At 39.9% G+C, this 18,686-nt stretch overlaps 1 protein-coding gene across 3 annotated transcripts in view; it reads right to left on the reverse strand.

Annotated features, from left to right (window-relative positions):
- Positions 1-18,686, reverse strand: part of PCSK5 (proprotein convertase subtilisin/kexin type 5) — a 508,063-nt gene that overhangs the window by 271,630 nt on the left and 217,747 nt on the right. For all 3 annotated transcript variants that reach the window (XM_040356083.1, XM_040356101.1, XM_040356092.1), the window contains exon 9: positions 7,849-7,949. In XM_040356083.1, coding sequence (XP_040212017.1) covers positions 7,849-7,949 — 101 coding nt within the window. The remainder of the gene's footprint in view (positions 1-7,848; positions 7,950-18,686) is intronic.

An 18,686-nucleotide genomic window follows, 5' to 3' on the forward strand; every position in this document is an offset into this window, starting at 1 on the left:
AGAAATTTTAAATTTAACGTCATTTGCGTAACACGTCCGGGAATACGGAAGTACGCTACGCACGTCGCCGTTCGAAAAAATGACGTCACGGCGCGCAAAGCACGGCGGGAGTTAGGAAACGGAGCATGCACAGTAGGTCCGGCGTGGGAGCGCACCTAATTTAAATGGCACACGCCCATTTGAATTGGCCCGCCCGCGTAGTTTTCATCGCAAGTGCTTTGTGAATCAGGCACTTGCGATGAAAACTTGCGGCGGTGTAACGTATCTACGATACGTTACGCCGCCGCAGTTCTATGTGAATTTGGCCCTTTGTATGTTTCTTTGTGTGCAAAACTGTATTTTCTCTCCAGACTATAACAAAATAATCCCTTGCAACATTTACCAACCACTTACATTGTAGCAGGGAAAACAAGCTGATTTGTGATTAGACTAACGCCCCGTACACATGGGTCAAATATCGGGCTGTATGGGCCAGTTCAATAGAAACCGGACATCATTCTGCCCGTGTGTACAGCAGCCAATCGGGACATGACCGAAAAAGGTCTGCCAATCAGCTTCTGATCAGCGCTTTCAGCCAATGGGTTCTGGCGGGGGGGGGGGGCATCTCCATGTAAGAACACAATAGCTCAGTTGGGGCAAACACTGTACTAACATGGGATTGTTACATCATTCAAAGACAGGGGGATTTCAATTTTAGGTGTGAGTGAACTGAAAATGGTCTAAGTTCTGCCATGCTTTAAACTAGACTTACAAATACTGATAATATAGTGATACAAACCAGCAACAAAATCTGTATACAATTGCAAGTGACAAACATCACTGTATGAGCCTCAATGTTCTAAGAATATACTACCAGAGGAGTTTATCTCAGTTTTAGTACTGAATTGTATGCTTTCTTATTAGGATTCTCAGCAGAAGTTCATTACATGATATATCATTATGCATAAAGCTGGGTATACTGTATTTCTTACCAGATATTTAAAAATACTGCAGATATTCATATGGAAAGCATGGAATTAAGTTTATATTTAGGCAGAAATATATACGCAATATCCAAATTTGCATATAAATACACGATTTTGTAGTAATAGTCCTGCGGTAATAGCATCACATAGCATTTGTGATTTCCTAAAGTAATATATTCATTGCAAAAGGTGCATTAGCCAATAAAGATTGTAGTAATTATATCGTCTTTGTCAGAAAGCCTACATATGGCCATATAATTAGATGGGGTTTTTTCTATTTGTGCCTGCAAATGTAAGATAATGGACAGAAAGTTGTTCATAACATTCACAGTTTCAAACTTTTCAAAAATCTATTAATCTAACGTACAACTCTAAAATAATCAGGGCAAATAATGACACACATAGTTAAATTAGCTGCTCTGCCTCCAAAAATAATGTTTTAATGTTTCATTGTTCAGACCAGACATTTTAGACCACAAATACTTACTAATCATCGTCACTTTAACCACTCACTGGGCACTTAAACCCCTCTCCTGCGCAGACCAATTTTCAGCTTTCAGCACTCTCACTCTTTAAATGACAATTGCACGGTCATACAACACTGTACCCAAATGAAATTTTTATGCGTTATTTCCCACAAATAGAGCTTTCTTTTGGTGGTATTTGATTACCTCTGCAGTTTTTATTTTTTGTAAAAAAAAAAGACCAATTAAAAAAAAATACAAAACTGTTGTATATTTTGTTATAAAATTTTGCAAACTAGTAATTTTTCTCCTTTATTGATGTATGCTTGAGGCTGCACTGATGGGCACCGATAGGCTTCTCTGATGGGTACTGATGGGCTGCAAACATAAATTTGACATGGATCTTCATTTCATTTCTAAATGGCAAACGTTCATAGAGTTTAATTTACCCTCTACAAAGGGATGTCTTGCTGTCCTCCTTTTGTTTTCTGGACAAGCCCCCTGCTCTTACTGGTTCGTTAAGAAGCTGCCTTCCTTTTGGTTTAGAGTTGGATTCTAACATCCCCCCCCCTCCTTCCACCCCTCACCCCCCCTTCTTTGAAAGCAACCAACCTCTCCCTCACCTAGTCTTTTTCATTATTCTTAATCTTCAATACACTTGGATGGAAGTATCTGTTTATTTAACCTCTCCCCTGAACCACTCGGCCATATTGGGCCACTGGCGACTCTTGGGCGACTATTACCCCCTACATCTTCATGCATTATTCTGGTCCTCCCCAACATACCCTCCCCGCATTTTTTTCATTAGTTCAGTAACTGCATTGTGTCACTCACAGCTCATTGTGTACAATAATGTGTCATGGCTTTTGCTAAGGTATCTCTTGTATGAGGTATTTTGTGCTTTAGTCATGTTATCATTGCTCCAATGTGATTTTGTATGTTTTGGAAGACAACTCAATAAAGAGTAATAAAAAAATAAATGTATATTTGTATGATGCTTTAAAACACTTTGTTGCTAATATTTATTTGAATTCTCTATTCTGAAAGCCTTTTTGTATGTCTTGAAACCGGCAAAGCATTGATCAATATTATACAGACACAGGTTCATACATCAGCATAGTAGTAGAAACTCCTCCTTCAGATCTTTCCTTGAAGATGGTACTGGGAGACATTATGTGACCTCTGAACAGTAGTGATTAAAGGGGGTTGTAAACCCTCAAGGGTCATCTTAGAAGAGGAGGCGCCACCAGCGCCGCTGAGGGACCACAGAACAGCAGGATCGGGGCCACTCTGTGCAAAACCAACTGCACAGAGGAGGTAAGTATGATATGTTTGTTATTTAAAAAAAAAAAAAAACAAGGGTTTAGTAACCCTTTAAATAAGATACTCAGGAATTCAGACAAAATGACTTTGTCACCAAGGCTCTTATACCTTTTTAGGTCCCTTCCCATCCCAATCCTGAAATCACACCTTAATTCCAGTCCAAAATCATACACTTTGTGTGGGGCCACAAAGGGTGATGGCTTTCGACTTTGCAGTCATCCAATACTGGTTAGGTCCAACACTTCGCCAATATAAAAGAAATACCTGAGGCGTTTCTATAGAAATTAATATATAACATTTTGTCAGTATATTTTTTTGACCCATAGATTTTTAACACAGACACATTTGTACTGTGTTACAGAAAAAATATCGGTCCAAAAATATACTGACAAAATGTTATACATTTGTTTCTATGGAAACGCCTCAGATATTTATTTTATATTGGCGAAGTGTTGGACCTTACCAGCATTGGATGACCACAAAGTGGAAAGCCATCGCCACTCAAGTAATCACCCGTTTGGATGAGACTTATATAATTCAACTCTATACCTGTATGGTCTTTTCTATAAACTGGCTGGAGAAAAATTGAAGACATCTATCTAACTGCAGGACCATCGTGCATTTTGTTATAGATTAGATTCCCTCTTTTCCTTTTAAAAACATATGTGTATCGTGGTAGCATTTACTTGCAGTATTGGCCAACTGGTGAGCGATTTCCTTTTCTATCCTGGACGATGCTCATTCCTGATCGCTTTTCATGTGCTCAATTCATTTTTTGTGTTCTGTTATAGATTGCTTTTTATATTGATCTCCTTTCAGAGAAAGAAATGTCCCTGATGAAGGGATTATTATCCTGAAACACGTTGGGCCTAAGAACATCTGTGAACTGTACTAACTGCATTGTTTTTTACTGTTCCTTTTGGATATATATGGTGAAATGTATTCCCAAAGTTTTTAATAATTATTCTAATAAAATCATGTAAGCTCTTTTCAAATCATTTTGCGATTGTTTTTCCAAGTTGCCCTAAAAGCCCCACACCCATAGGGGTATTTTATTTTGAATAATTGACTTATTTGGGGTATTGACAACTACCTAGGCGTTACAATTGAAGCTCTCTTTTCTAATATTCTACAATTCTAGGACATTTACAACACTTTCTAGGAGTTTAATAAATATATAAATATATATATATATATATATATATATATATATATATATATATATATATATATATATATGCAACCCTGCCCATCTACGTCCAGGGCCATTGCAAGTAATCATATCCCAGAAAGGAGTCCACATAGTTTTAGCCTTGATTGTATAAATCTGCCCTCTATTGCAGGTCTGCAGATTACTCTTGTTCTTGGAAGTTTCATCTGTTTATAATACTTTGACTAGTTACTACATCCTTTTATCTCTCTTGAAACCATTATGCTTTGTATTCAAATGTATTTTACTGTTGGCTTCTTCTATAAGCCTCATTGTGTATATATTGTTTCTCATGGGAAACTTTAATAAACATATTGAATGTAAATAAGGTATGATGTTTATTATAATAGTTTAAATCTAGTAGCATGATCTTTATACAGTGAAAGTATTTACAGCGCTTCACCTTTTCCACATATTGTCATGTTGCAGGCTTATTCCAAAATTGATAAAATTAATTATTTTCCTTAAAATGTTATAAACAATACCACATAATGACAACATAAAAGATGTTTGTTTGAAATCTTTGCAAATTTATAAAAAAAATTAAAAATCCCATGTAATTCACAGCCTTTGCTAAATACTTGAAGCACCTTTGGAACCAATTACAGCCTCAATTGTATTTGGAGTATGATGGTACAAGCTTGGCACACCTATTTTTGGGCACGTTCTGCCATTCTTCTTTGCAGGACTTCTCAAGCTCTATCAGGTTCGGTGGGGAGCGTCAGTGCACAGCCATTTTCAGATCTCTCCAGAGATGTTAAATCGGGTACAAGTCTGGGCTCTGGCTCGGTCACTCAAGGACATTCACAGAGTTGACCCATAGCCACTTCTTTGTTATCTTGGCTGTGTGCTTAGGATTGTTGTCCTTTTGGAAGATAAACCTTCCCCCCATTCTGAGGTTTAGAACACTCTGGAGCAGGTTTTCATCAAGGACGTCTCTGTACATTGCTGCGATCATCTTTCCTTTGATTTGGACTAGTCTCCCAGTTCCTGCCACTGAAAAACATCCCCACAGCATGATGCTGCCACCACCATGCAGTAGGGATGGTAGGGATGCTGTAAGGATGGTATTGGCCAGGTGATGAGCGGCGCGTGGTTTTCTCCACACATGACGCTTGCCATTCGGGCCAAAGAGTTCAATCTTCGTTTCATCAGACCAGAGAATTTTGTTTCTCATGGTCTGAGAGTCCTTCAGGTGCCATTTGGCAAACTCCAGGCGGGCTTTCATGTGCCTTTTAATGAGCAGTGGCTTCTGTCTGGCCACTTTAAATACAGGACTGATTGGGGGAGTGTTGCAGAGATGGTTGTTCTTCTGGAAGGTTCTCCTCTCTCCACAGAGAAATGCTGGAGCTCTGTCAGAGTGACAATCGGGTTCTTGGTCACCTCCCTGACTAAGGCCCTTCTCCCCTGATCGCTCAGTTTGGCAGGGCGGCCCGCTCTAGGAGAAGTCTTTGTGGTTGCAAACTTCTACAATTTATGGATGATGGAGGCCACTGTGCTCATTGGAACCTTCAATGCCGCAGAAATGTTTTTATACTCTTCCCTAGATCTGTGCCTCAATACAATCCTGTTTCTGAGGTATACGGACAATTCCTTGGACTTAATCACTTAGTTTGTTCTCTGACATGCACTGTTAACTGTGGGACTTTATATAGACAAGTGTTTGCATTTCTAAATCATGTTCAATCAACTGAAGTTACCACAGGTGGACTCCAATCAAGTTGTAGACACAATGCCGCGAATACTTATGTACATGTGATTTTTTTCATTTTTTATTTTGAATTAATTTGCAAAGATTTCAAACAAGCTTTTTTCACGCTGTCATTATGGGGTATTGTTTGCAGAATTTTGATGAAAAGAATCCATTTAATCCTTTTACCTTACAGGGATAAAAAAAATAAAAAATTCCGAGGGTATACAACCGCTTTAATGTAGATGTCCAGATAATTACTAAGGTTTCCCAAAAACGGTCTCATAGCTTGTATGTTCAGTGAAAATTGAAAGTCAAACAGGCTAAGAAAGAAAAATCTAGTAATAATTATTCTTACTACACTGAAATGTGTATTTCAATAATAAAACTGCAAAGAAATTATCTTTTCGTGCAAAATAATATCCACATAAAATAAATACCTTACAAAGGCAATTTCATAAAGCTGTGGATTACATTACACAGTTGTCCCACACTATTGTTATGAGGCACCGTGAAAGCCAGGCAGTTTTTTTATGCCAAAAATAAATGCAATACCATACATGCTTATTTATAAGATTAATTTATAAAGTGAATATGCACTCTTTGCTTTACCACTTCAGGACTATCATCTATTTTCCCTATAGGGGGTGGGGGTTGGAAACTGTGGGCCTAATTTGAGAACAGACCTACATAATTTATTTTTAGTATACAAGTATTACTTTGTGAATGTGGAAAAAAAAATTCCAGTAATTTTTTTGCAAAATTACTTTTCGAAATTTACTGCAACCTTACATATTTACAACAAAATACATTCAACATAATCTGAGTGTAAGGATATGACAAAAGTGTAATTTTATTGAAACACTGAAGAGTGTTAACACCCAAAGTCAAAGTTTGCCTTTCAATTTAAGAAAGTATTTTCCACTTATGCTGCATTACTTTGTGTCATCGACACTTAAAGATCAAGCTGGGTTTAAATGGACAGGAATTGCAGCATCAGGGAAAGTTGCAAGTCAACAGTTGAATAAATTATGAATTACATATAACTACTGAATATCTGTTGCAGTAGGTGAACCCTGGCCTATTGCAAGATGGCTTCCCTATGTATCAATAATTTGGAAGTACAGTAATTACACTGCAATGCAGAAAACTTGTATGGAGAGCTTTGTGGAAATTGTGGCACAAACTCATTCAGCCCCTGGGTGGAGTAGAACTAGATCGCCACAACCAGTGGTTCCAGCAACCACATCCAATTCATTCACACATGGCCACCTAAAGCTTCTGTGATTTCTAAAATGACAATGTGGTCGACAGTAGCTTGTGCTTAAAATGACAATATAACATTTCATGGTGAGTGGCCTGAATTATTCACTGTCTTCTTACATATCTCAGAGGCTTCAGTTCTGCTATAGCCTGTGCTCTATTGACAAGACCAAAAGCCTTGTACACACGTACGGGTTTCCCGGCTGACTTTTTACTGCCGGGAAACCCGAGAACCTGCTCGGTAACTTTTTCCCATACACACAACTGGGTTTCCCCACAGGAAAACTGCCATGAGAGCCTTGGTCGGGAATCCCGGCCGTGTGTATGCTCCATCGCAGTAGGAAAACTGCCAGGTTAAAAACCGCCGGGAATCCCGGCGGGAAAAAAGAGAGCTGGTTCGCTTTTTTTTCCCGACAGTTTTCCCGACAGTTTTCCTGTTGGGAAAACTGCGATGGAGCATACACACGGCCGGTCTTCCCGGCCAAAAGCTCTCATGGCAGTTTTCCCGACGGGAAAACTGGTCGTGTGTACGAGGCTATAGTGATGGTTCTGGAATCCTCATTTAACTGTGTATTCTACAATATACAGAATTTAGTTATCGAGTGTGATATAATTTGGCTGGATAAAAGCTGTGACAATTGTCTAAAACTGTCAATTTCTGTGGGGATTTCATCACCGGGATACCCAAAAGATATAATAAGGCCAAATCTGATTCAAGTTGCCAATAATACTACACAATTTAAATTGTCTGGTGTTGGAATTTACACTGTAAATGAAATAAAAAGTATTCAGTGGACTGAAAATAGCCCTTTTCTTTGGAATAGCATGAATTGTTTTATTACTCAATAATTGGCTAATCTAATGGACATTACACAGATTTCTACATGTTTATATAGTTTAATACACTGTCAGGCCAGAATCTGCAATACTTACTTGGCTTCTAGTGCGAGGGCTATAATCCCAGCAGCCATAGGAGCTGATGCTGAGGTTCCAGTGTGACTGTCTGTACAGCGCTGCCGTAGATCTGTGGTGATCTGAAATATAACATTAACTTTTTTAGTTCTCTTAATTATTTCACAAAGAAAATTAATGTATAGTGAGAACAACATGATTATTTGTATTCTTTTACAATCCTGGCCTTTACCACAAACTTCTAAAGGATATGAATTTACAGGGAAAAAAATGCACGGGTTTTGTAAATTTGCTAATCTTTTTTGTAGCTGCAAGAAGTTCAGAGGGTTGCTGGCCCCAGGTACCAGCTATACATTATAGATTATATTTGTTACATGTTTTCAGAAATGTAAACCATTGTTAGCTGCAAGAAGATATGACCCGGCTTTTCTTTCTTACACTTTATCATAGACTAGTCTCAGCTAGCAGGCTGATTTTATTTTAATTACCCACAATTCTGAACTAACTGTTATACTATAGGACCGTTTTTCGCACAGGTACCTTCCAGTTTGATCAGAAGGAGATATATCCGCTGGTACCCTGCTGATCAGAGCTGAGGGATGACAGGTCTGTGTCTGCTCAGTTTTTGCAGCGTGGACAAGGGCAAAGCACGCTCTGCTCTATGGGCGATCACCTACACAGAGGAGAATGGATCCATTTCAGTTTTGTTTTTAGCAGAATGGACCGTCTGATAAGGTCTGATAAGGTCTGCCTAAAAAACTGACAGGCAGACCTGATGGGAATGGTCGTGTGAAAGGGGCAAAAGGAAGAGGATAAGGGAGGAAAAAGGTAAATATATTTTGGGAATAGCATGTATAAGTCTACCTAGTCCTGTTGGTATGTTACCAAGGTATCACAGTGCCTTTACATGCACATGAACTTTAATGGCATCCCGGTCTTAGGGTTCAATATTGAGTTGGCCCACCCTTTGCAGCTATAACAGCTTCAACTATTCTGGGAAGGCTGTCCACAAGGTTTAGGAGTGTGTCTATGGGAATGTTTGACCATTCTTCCAGAAGCGCATTTGTGAGGTCAGGCACCGATGTTGGATGAGAAGGATTGGCTTGCAGTCTCTGCTCTAATTCATCCCAAAGGTGTTCTATCACGTTGAGGTCTGGACTCTGTGCAGGCCAGTCAAGTTCCTCCACCCCAAACTCGCTCATTCATGTCTTTAAGGACCTTGCTTTGTACACTGGTGCGCAGTCATGTAGGAGCAGGAAAGGCCATCCCCAAACTGTTCCAACAAAGTTGGGAGCATGAAATTGTCCAAAATATTGGTATGCTGACGCCTTAAGAGTTCCCTTCACTTGAACTAAGGGGCCAAGTTAAACCCCTGAAAAGCAACCCACATCATAATCCCCCCTCCACCAAATGATTTGGACAAGTGCACAAAGCAAGATCCATAAAGACATGGATTAGCAGGTTTGTGGTGGAGAAACTTGACTGGCCTACACAGAGCCCTAACCTCAACCTGATAGAACACTGTTGGGCTGAATTAGAGGGGAGAATGCGAGCCAGGCCTCATCCAACATCAGTGCCTGACCTCACAAATGTGGTTCTGGAAGAATGGTCAAAATTTTCCGCAAACACATTCCTAAACCTTGTGGACAGCCTTCCCAGAAAAGTTGAAGCTGTTATAGCTGCAAAGGGTGGGCCAACTCAATATTAAATTCTACGGACTAAGACTGGGATGCCATTAAAGTTCATGTGCATGTAAAGGCAGGTGTCCCAATACTTTTGACAATATAGTGAATATACAGCATATACATACATAAAAAACAACAAGATTTCTATATAAATGAGACAATGATCACAGAAACGCTATCATCCCATGCTTTTCCAACCTTGCAGTGATTTGATACAATATAATTCAATGCAATGGATAAAATGGATAAAGACAGAGTAACATGTATAATCTCACATTCAGTAGAAGCACAATTCTTCAAACCTCTTCTGAATATGTTAACATACTGATACTGGCAGACTTACAGAACACCTCAAGTCAGCGCTTGGAATGGAGTTCAATTACCTCATTCCATGACATTCCAACAACTTCAATTTGCTTTCAAATTAATTTTAGATCACAACTGATTTTGTTCTACTTCTATTATGCAATTTATCAAAAATTAAATCCGACACAAACATCAAATTGCTTCATAAAGCCAAGAGAGAAATGTAGTTCCTCCATGTAATATATTCAATACAGATCCAGTAAATAATTCTGAAATGTGGTTATATAGGCTTCTTGAGGATTAAATGGTTTATTTTAAACACCTCATTCGTTTACATTTAGCTTTCCAGTCAATGCCAGAACATCTGTATTCAGATCATAGAAAGCTTAGTGCAAATCCAATATTATTGTTTTTGTAACAACACTTCCGTAGTTCATTTGGAACATAATTGTATTTTTTTTCTTTTTGTAAACATGGAAAGGCTGTCACAGCACCAGATGCTATTTGAGGGGCAGAGTTTGTTTTCATAGCTTCTATTCATGAAGTTATATAATAACTCCATGACTCGAATCGAGATCCTTGTGTGAATTGCAAAACAACTTTGGATATCATACTTGTACATTTATCACTTCTAAGTACTCAAAATTTGTCATCCAGCCATGTGTCATAATTTTATATATATAGTATCCTCCAAAATAAGTACACCCCTCACATTTTTGTGAATATTTTATTATATCTGACATATATGATGTATGTGACAAAACTGAAGAAATTACTCTTGGTTACAATGTAAAGTAGTGAGTGTATAGCTTGTATAACAGTGTAAGTTTGCTGTCCCCTCAAAATAACTCAACACACAGCCATTAATGTCTAAACCGCTGGCAACAAAAGTAAGTACACCCCTACGTGAAAATGTCCAAATTGGACTCAATTAGCCATTTTCCCTCACCAGTGTCATGTGACTCGTTAGTGTTACAAGGTCTCAGGTGTGAATGTTGAGCAGGTGTGTTAAATTTGGTGTAATCGCTCTCACTCTCTCATACTGGTCACTGGCAGTTCAACATGGCACCTCATGGCAAAAAACTCTGAGGATCTGAAGAAAAATTACTGCTCTACAGTACATAAGTTTTAAGAAGATTGCCAAGACCCTGAAACTGAGCTGCAGCACGTTGGCCAAGACCATACAGTGGTTTAACAGGACAGGTTCCACTCAGAATAGGCCTCGCCATTTAAAACATGTTTTTGGGGGTTTTCTTATTTATTTTTATTTTATGAATTTTTACACTAAAACAATAAATAAAAAAAATGGATCACTTTTATTCCTATTACAAGGAATGTAAACATCCCTTGTAATAGAAAAAAGCATGACAGGTCCTCTTAAATATGAGATCTGGGGGTCAAAAACACCTCAGATCTCATATTTAGACTTAAATGCGGAAAAAAAAAAAAAACAATTGAAAAAATGACAACTAGAAAATATTGCTTTAAAAAGCATGGGCGGAAGTGATGTTTTGACGTCACTTCCGCCCTGCTATGCTATGGGGACGGGTGGGGGCCATCTTGCCCTCACTCGTATGCCAGCTGACAGGACCCAATCGCCTCCGCTACCAAGGGCTCCGGTAAGCGGCGGAGGGCGCGGGAGAGCGGCGGGAGGAGGGGGGCCCTCTCCCGCTGCTGATAACGGTGATCTCGTGGCAAATCTGCCGGGGAGACCACCGTTACCGTTTACAGGACCTCTCACAGTAAAGATGGATATCTTGGTTGTGGCAGCAGCTGCTGCCGTTACCGAGATATCCATCTTTAAAGTACCGACGTATATGTACATGAGCGGGTCCTTAAGTGGTTAAGAGAAACTAAATATTACCACTTACACTCAACCCAACTCCTCCTCCTCCTAATACTTACCTTTGACTTATCCCCTTAAAATTAACCTTTAACTTGAACTTAGATTTATCTGACATTTAAGTATTCATGAGACTCAACCCTAAAATAACCTTCAGGCTGGGTTTACACTAATGCAAACTGAATGTGGGTTTCCCCACATCCGATTCACATGTCAGGAGATTGTGTCCTGCTCTTAATGGAGCCAAATCACATGTCTCTGGAGCTGCTCCACAGCAAATTGCACAGAAGTCCTGTGCGTCTTTTGGTCCGTTTCAGGTATGAATTCAGCCCACAAATTTGGGCTGAAATTGGACCTGAAATGGTGAACCGGGACGCACCAGACCCCTGCTGTGAGCTGCTCCGTGCTGTGGTGTGAACCCAGCCGTAAAGTTAAATAAAAGCATGTACTTATGTTATGAGGTGCCAAAACTGCCATGAGCAGAATCATTCAGTCATATGTTGAGGAAGTCCAACATTGTGACGGAGCAATAGGAATGTGTAGATGGGTCTTTGCAGCAACTCTGACACTACCACTACTACTGATATTACGGGGTCAATTTAAAAAAATATTTGCTAGACAAATATATCACAAGCATTCACACAGTTGCCACGAATGATCCCATAATTTGTCTAATATGTTTATTTCCCATGATTGTCAGTTCTGTCTAGTGGCCATAAATAAACAAAATATGGGGATAAATCATGAAGGAAATGAAAATAGATCCCTCAGTGTCAAAACTTTGCTTGTCAGATTGGCTCGCCATTCAGCCATCACTGCCTGCTGAAGATATGTATAGAAACCTCTAGGTGCTTGCACTTTATAACTGCAGTCTTGTAAATAATTTTATGTTAGCAATAAATAAAGAAATAACAAGAAATATCATGAAATACTACACAATTTAAAGAAAATTGTGATTTACAGAATAAACAACGTACCCAGCAGCAAGTGTTACTTATAGCTGCAGATCTCTTATTAATTTAACAGCAAACATAAAAAAGAAAACACCTAGCAAATATTAAAGGAGTTCTCTGACCTAAAAGTTTTAACCCCCGCTGTGCCCGGGCTGTAAAAAAATAGAAAATAAACTCTCACTTACCTGCCTACGATCCCCCGTTGTAACGATATCGCCGTCCCGTTCTCCGGTCCCGGGCCCCTTCCGCTTCCTGTGTGTCGGTGACTCATAGTGCGCTCAGCCTATCAGCGGCCGCAGCAATGTCCCGTCGCGGCCACTGATAGGCTGAGCGCACTATGAGTCACCGACCCCCAGGAAGTGGAAGAGACCGGGACCGGAGAACGGGACGGCGATATCGGAACAACGGGGGATCGTAGGCAGGTAAGTGACAGTTTATTTTCTATTTTTTTACAGCCCGGGCACAGCGGGGGTTAAAACTTTTAGGTCAGAGAACTCCTTTAACCGACATCAAAAATAGCGCAGATGACAAATATCCAGAACATTCTGTAGACACTAAAACATGAGTGGATCAAACTTGTCCACCAATAGTAATTTTGTGTAATTATTAGGAATGCACTAAATCATTACTCTGTGCCAACTTCCAAGCATTAAAATAACTTGTATTTCAATATTTCAAAATCTTTCCTATTAATAACATCCTACCTTATTTTGTATTGCCACTTCTTTAACTGTGATAGCAAGTGTCATCATATGTAAAAACATATTCCCTCCCTTAATCAAACCTGCTATCTCTTTTTAAAAGCGAAAGATAGAGAACAGAACAAACTTCTGTCTCAATCTTACATTTTTTATATTTTCCAACTATCCCAGTTCTTAGAAAGTGTATTTAGCGACTCAAGGATTCACACTCTAAATCAATTTCCATCTATTGGTATGTTTAGTAAATTCGGTAACTTTACCAGGGTATAGGGATGGGCCGAACAAACCCCTGTTCGGTTCGCACTAGAACTTTCGAACATCGGGAAAGTTCGGAACTGAATAACAAACCCCATTGAAGTCTATGGGACCGAACATGAAAAATCAAAAGTGCCCATTTTAAAGGCTTACATGCAAGTGATTGGGCATACAATGGCATGGGGTCTGGGTACTGCCCTGGGGGACATGTATCAATGAAAAACAAGTTTGTAAAGAACGTCATTTTTAAATGAGCAGTGTTTTATTGATGCTTAAAGTGAAAGTATAAAAATGAAAAATTCCTTTCAATATAGTGCCTGGGGGGGCCCCTTAGTCCACCTGTAAAGTGACATATCTGTACTGTGTATAGAAGCTGCTGCGGCAATATTTGTATTTATAAGGCCCAAAAAATGAAATTTTCCCTGCAAACTTTCTTTATTTTGTAAGCAACGGCTTGGGGAGCCAACCTGCATGATGAGACCACAATGTAGTGCACAGGGAACAAGATTAAAGATTTTTTGGATAAATTCTGGTGTCTCTACTACAGAATTTGGATTTCTACTTCTGTAAGGGGTGCAGAAAAATTGTTCTTTGGGTGTCGGTGGCGCCTTCACACTGTAACCTTATAGAGGTACTCTTGATGAAAGCAAGAATTGGCCTTGCTGTCAAAAATTGCAATTATATGCAGCCGTCAAAATTGGCATCAGGGGCCTCATAGCTGCTGGTAATCCAGGACTGATTCATTTTGACGGTCCACGGAGTCTGTCTACAGACACGTTCTATGATCAGTAACAAAACCTCCAGCAGCACTGAATGCCATTTGGAAAGCACGCTGGATGCAGGGCAGCCCAGTAGCTCAATAGCATACTGGGCAAGTTCTGGCCAGTGGTCTATTCTCATGACTCAGTAAGCCAGTGGATTGTCGACTGGAAAGCTTTCCATCTCTATTTTCCCTAGATAGTCGTCCACCATGTGATACAGATGCTGCCGATGGGATGTGGAAGCTGACAGCCCTGGGTGGCGAGGACTAAAAAAATTCAGAAATGCATCACTTAGGCAGCCGCCTATTCCACCACTCCTCTCTTGACCAACAAAAGCCATAAAACTATGTTTTCCATGACACTGCAATCTACCAGAGTCTGGAAAAGTGTTCGATAAACTTCTCTTTAAGGTGTCCTCAAGAGATTTCATCTACTGCACTCTCTGTTGGGACGGGAGTTCTGAGACTTTCCCCTTATAACGGTGTTTAAAGTGAAGGTTCACCCAAAAACTCGATTTTTAACATTAGATTGAGGCTCATTTTGGGAAGCAGAATCGGGTGTTTTTTTTTAAATCGAAGCAGTACTTACCGTTTAAGAGATAGATCTTCTCCGTCGCTTCCGGGTATGGGCTGCGGGACTGGGCGTTCCTATATGATTGACAGGCTTCCGACAAGTAGCCGAACGTCGGTGCGCAGGCGCCGTATAGAGCCGCACCGACGTTCGGCTTCTTTCGGCTACTCGTGACGCGATGTATGCGACCGTCGGAAGCCTGTCGGAAGCCTGCCAATCAAATAGGAACACCCAGTCCCGAAGACCATACCCGGAAGCGGCGGAGAAGATCTATCTCTAAAACGGTAAGTACTGCTTCGATTTAAAAAAAAAAACACCCGATTCTTCCCAAAATGAGCCTCAATCTAATGTTAAAAATAGTTTTTCGGGTGAACTCCCGCTTTAAGGAGGGCTATCAACCAATAGTGATCCTTTTCCCTTACGCCATGTATTCTTGGGTCCTTTCACAGGCTTTGAAGCATGAGGGAGCCCATGCACCGCAAATTTGCGGAGGCATGAGAAGCAGACTCATCCGGTCACTGAGGATTATAGTATCTGGAACTGCCTCCTTCCAGCTACGTACTACTCCCAAGGGTTCTGAGAATGGAAAACTATCTCTTACAGTTTGACGTATGTCTTCCTCTGCTTCCATGCCTCTGAAACTGCCAGAATCCTCCTCCTCCTTTCTCTCCTTGTGTGTGTTCTGTGGCATAGAAACAGTGGTGTCTGCTTAAAGTGGGCCTTGAGAGGAAAGGAAAGTCCTCCTTTTCATCCTGCTGCTCTGCCTTGAGTGCCCTGTCCGTAATGCCACACATTGTCTGCTCCAGCAAGAACACAACAGTGATTGTGTCACTGATGCATGCATTGTCACGGCTCACCATCCTTGTGGCCTCCTCAAATGGTGACAGTACAGCGCATGCATCCTCTATGAGCAGCCATTGGTGGGGAGAAAAAAAAGAGTTGAGCCAGCCTCATTGTCCCATACTCACACAGGTACTCGTTGACGGCCCTCTTCTGCATGTGCAGCTGCTGCAGCATTGCCAAAGTCAAGTTTCACCTGGTGGGCATGTCACAAATCAGGAGGTTTACGGGCAGGTGGAATTCCCACTGAATTTCAGCCATCCAAGCACTGGCTAAGTATGAACGTCTAAAATGGCTACACACTCTTCTGGCTTGCTTTCGTAGATCTTCCAACCCTGGGTACCTATTGAGGAAATGCTGCATCACCAAATTTAGGACGCAAGTGGCCCTGTGTCTTCTTACACTCAATGGGACTGAAAAGTTTCATACTTACGCTTGGATCAGCCTTGAGATATTTGGATATCGTAATCAAATCTCTTCTGAAGAGTCTCTTCTCCAGGAATAACTACAAATTATATTTGTATTTTTTTTTTATTTATGCACTTTAATAATAGGCAGCGCTTTACCAGTTTTTGATCTATTGTTAACAACAAAGATTTTGCTATCAGTATAGCATTATTCATCAGATTAAATGATCGACCATGTTAAGACTTGCCATAAGTGGCAGCCTTTTCTAGGCTCAGTGTTATAGATATGACCCCAGATATGACCCTGCACTAAAGTTAGTACCTTAAAAAGCAAAGGTTTACATTCTTTATCCCAGATATGGTTCAGCCTCTTACCACTGCACCAAATAAGATTCTGTATATGATAAAAATATATAATGGTGCACAATACACCTACTAAAATAATATTTTACTCTAAGAAGATTGTACTCTTGAAAGCCACAGAATTGGTCTGAATTATATACAAGAAGTCATTCCAGTTAGTGGATCCATTAATAAAGGAAATTAATAGTAGATTACATCATTTTGGGAATTATACTACTAGCAGGCATTCTACAGCAAATACATCTTACCAAATGCTGTACAGAATACTGCAGAAAGCAACAGTTTTTAACAATTTAATTTAACATATAAAACATTTAAACATGACCCTTTAATAGGGAGGTTTAGGGCACAGCAAGATATTGTTCACAGCTACCAATCAGCATACACTTGCATCAAATGTTTGCATACTGTATCTTATTTAAAAAGCATTAAGTGGAAGTCACTAACTATAAACATATTAAACAGACAAAATCTTTGTGTGCCGGATAACCATAATTTATTGTTGTTGGAATGGCCATCCTCTGTTATGTTATACAACAGGAAGTTAGAACTGGTTGCCAAATCTTAGTAATTACTGGAAAATTCAGTTTCTATATATTATTTACTGATAACAAAAATGTAACCGCTGAAGACATTTCACTTATTTTCTGTAGTTTTGTTTAGGCTTAGATTCGACTTTTGCCAAACTATCAGAAATGTTACAACTTTGGCATGTTCCAGAAAAACATCTGCAGTTTGATTTATATTTCACTTACTTGGCTACCAAAGCAAGTGGATAATACCTAGAGAAAGCTCCCTGACTGGAAAATCCATCAGGACCTTTTCAAAGGGAAGTTGTTGACAGGAGTTGGGGTGTTTAAGCATAATTACCAGAGAGATCTAAAACAAGACTTTCAGCTATAAAGCATTCACTTTCACAGAGGTCTTCCATCTATCTTAAGCAGGAAATAAGAAGGGCATAAGACCACCAACAGGCAGGAAAACTTCAATAGCTGACATGATGTTCCAAATTCAATACCATGCTGGGACAGGCTCATTAATCACAACATGCTAGGAACGATTGTCAGTATTAGGCAGTCAACATGTGCAGGGGAAGTGATATGCATTAGTGCTTGTCAAACACGGATACTTTCAATTCAGATCTACAAATCCTACATTTATACAAAAGTGTTATACTTTACTGTAAGATTGGTGGATCTGAATACTTTAAGCTTGCCTCTAGTAAAATGTAAACAGTTCACATAAAGCAGTTCCCACTGCAATATGTCACATTTAATGATATAAACACAACCATAACAGACCCAGTGATACGAAGCATGTGTTATGTCATATGCTAGCTGGGTATATATATATATTAAGGATAAGGATGAAAATAAAGACTTGTAATTCTATTTTTTTTTTTTATTTGTTTTATTTTGACAGCAGAAATTCTGGAACTAACTAGCTATTCACAATAAATGTAGCTTTCTGGTAGGAACAAACGGATATGGTGATTGATATCTTGCAGACAGTGGATTCATTAAATATGGAAGGTGAGGTAAAGTGTGATGATGGTGACTGGTTGGTGACCTTTTCCTTTTTATTTTTTTAAAACCTTTAATGTCCTTTTAAAAGGACATTAATTCACTGCATAATACTGTAGTACTGGTGAGTGTATGTAACATTAAAGTGGATTATATTTGTCTATCAAAGCGGAGTTCCACTGGTTTTTCAGTTTATTAAAAGTCAGCAGCTACAAAAAGTGTAGCTGCTGACTTTTACTAAACAGACACTCACCTGTCCCACGGTCCAGCAATGTAGACGCCCATGGCATCGCTCCTCTCCCTCTCCTCTCTGCGGCGCTGTCATTGCAATTGTGGGCACCCAGCTGTGACAGCTTGCGGCTTCACAGCCGGGTGCGTGTTGCACATTCGTGCCGCACTCTGCTAGTGGCCAGGCAATCTTCTTGGACCTGTGACGTTCCTCAGAAGATTTTCAAGAGGGAGGTGCCGCCTAGGGGAATAGGAAGAGTTGCCTAGGTGGCGAGGAGATGGAAGGAGAAAGTGGGATCGGAAGTACCTGTCAAAACCAGGTACCCACTCCCCCGCCCCTTCCGCTTTAAATCAACCAAATGCTAAACAGGATAAATAGCTACTTGTGACTGATCCTATGATTATGGTAATTATCAAACTTATC

Source organism: Rana temporaria, chromosome 1 (genome assembly GCF_905171775.1).
Source record: "Rana temporaria chromosome 1, aRanTem1.1, whole genome shotgun sequence".
Lineage (NCBI taxonomy): Eukaryota > Metazoa > Chordata > Amphibia > Anura > Ranidae > Rana > Rana temporaria.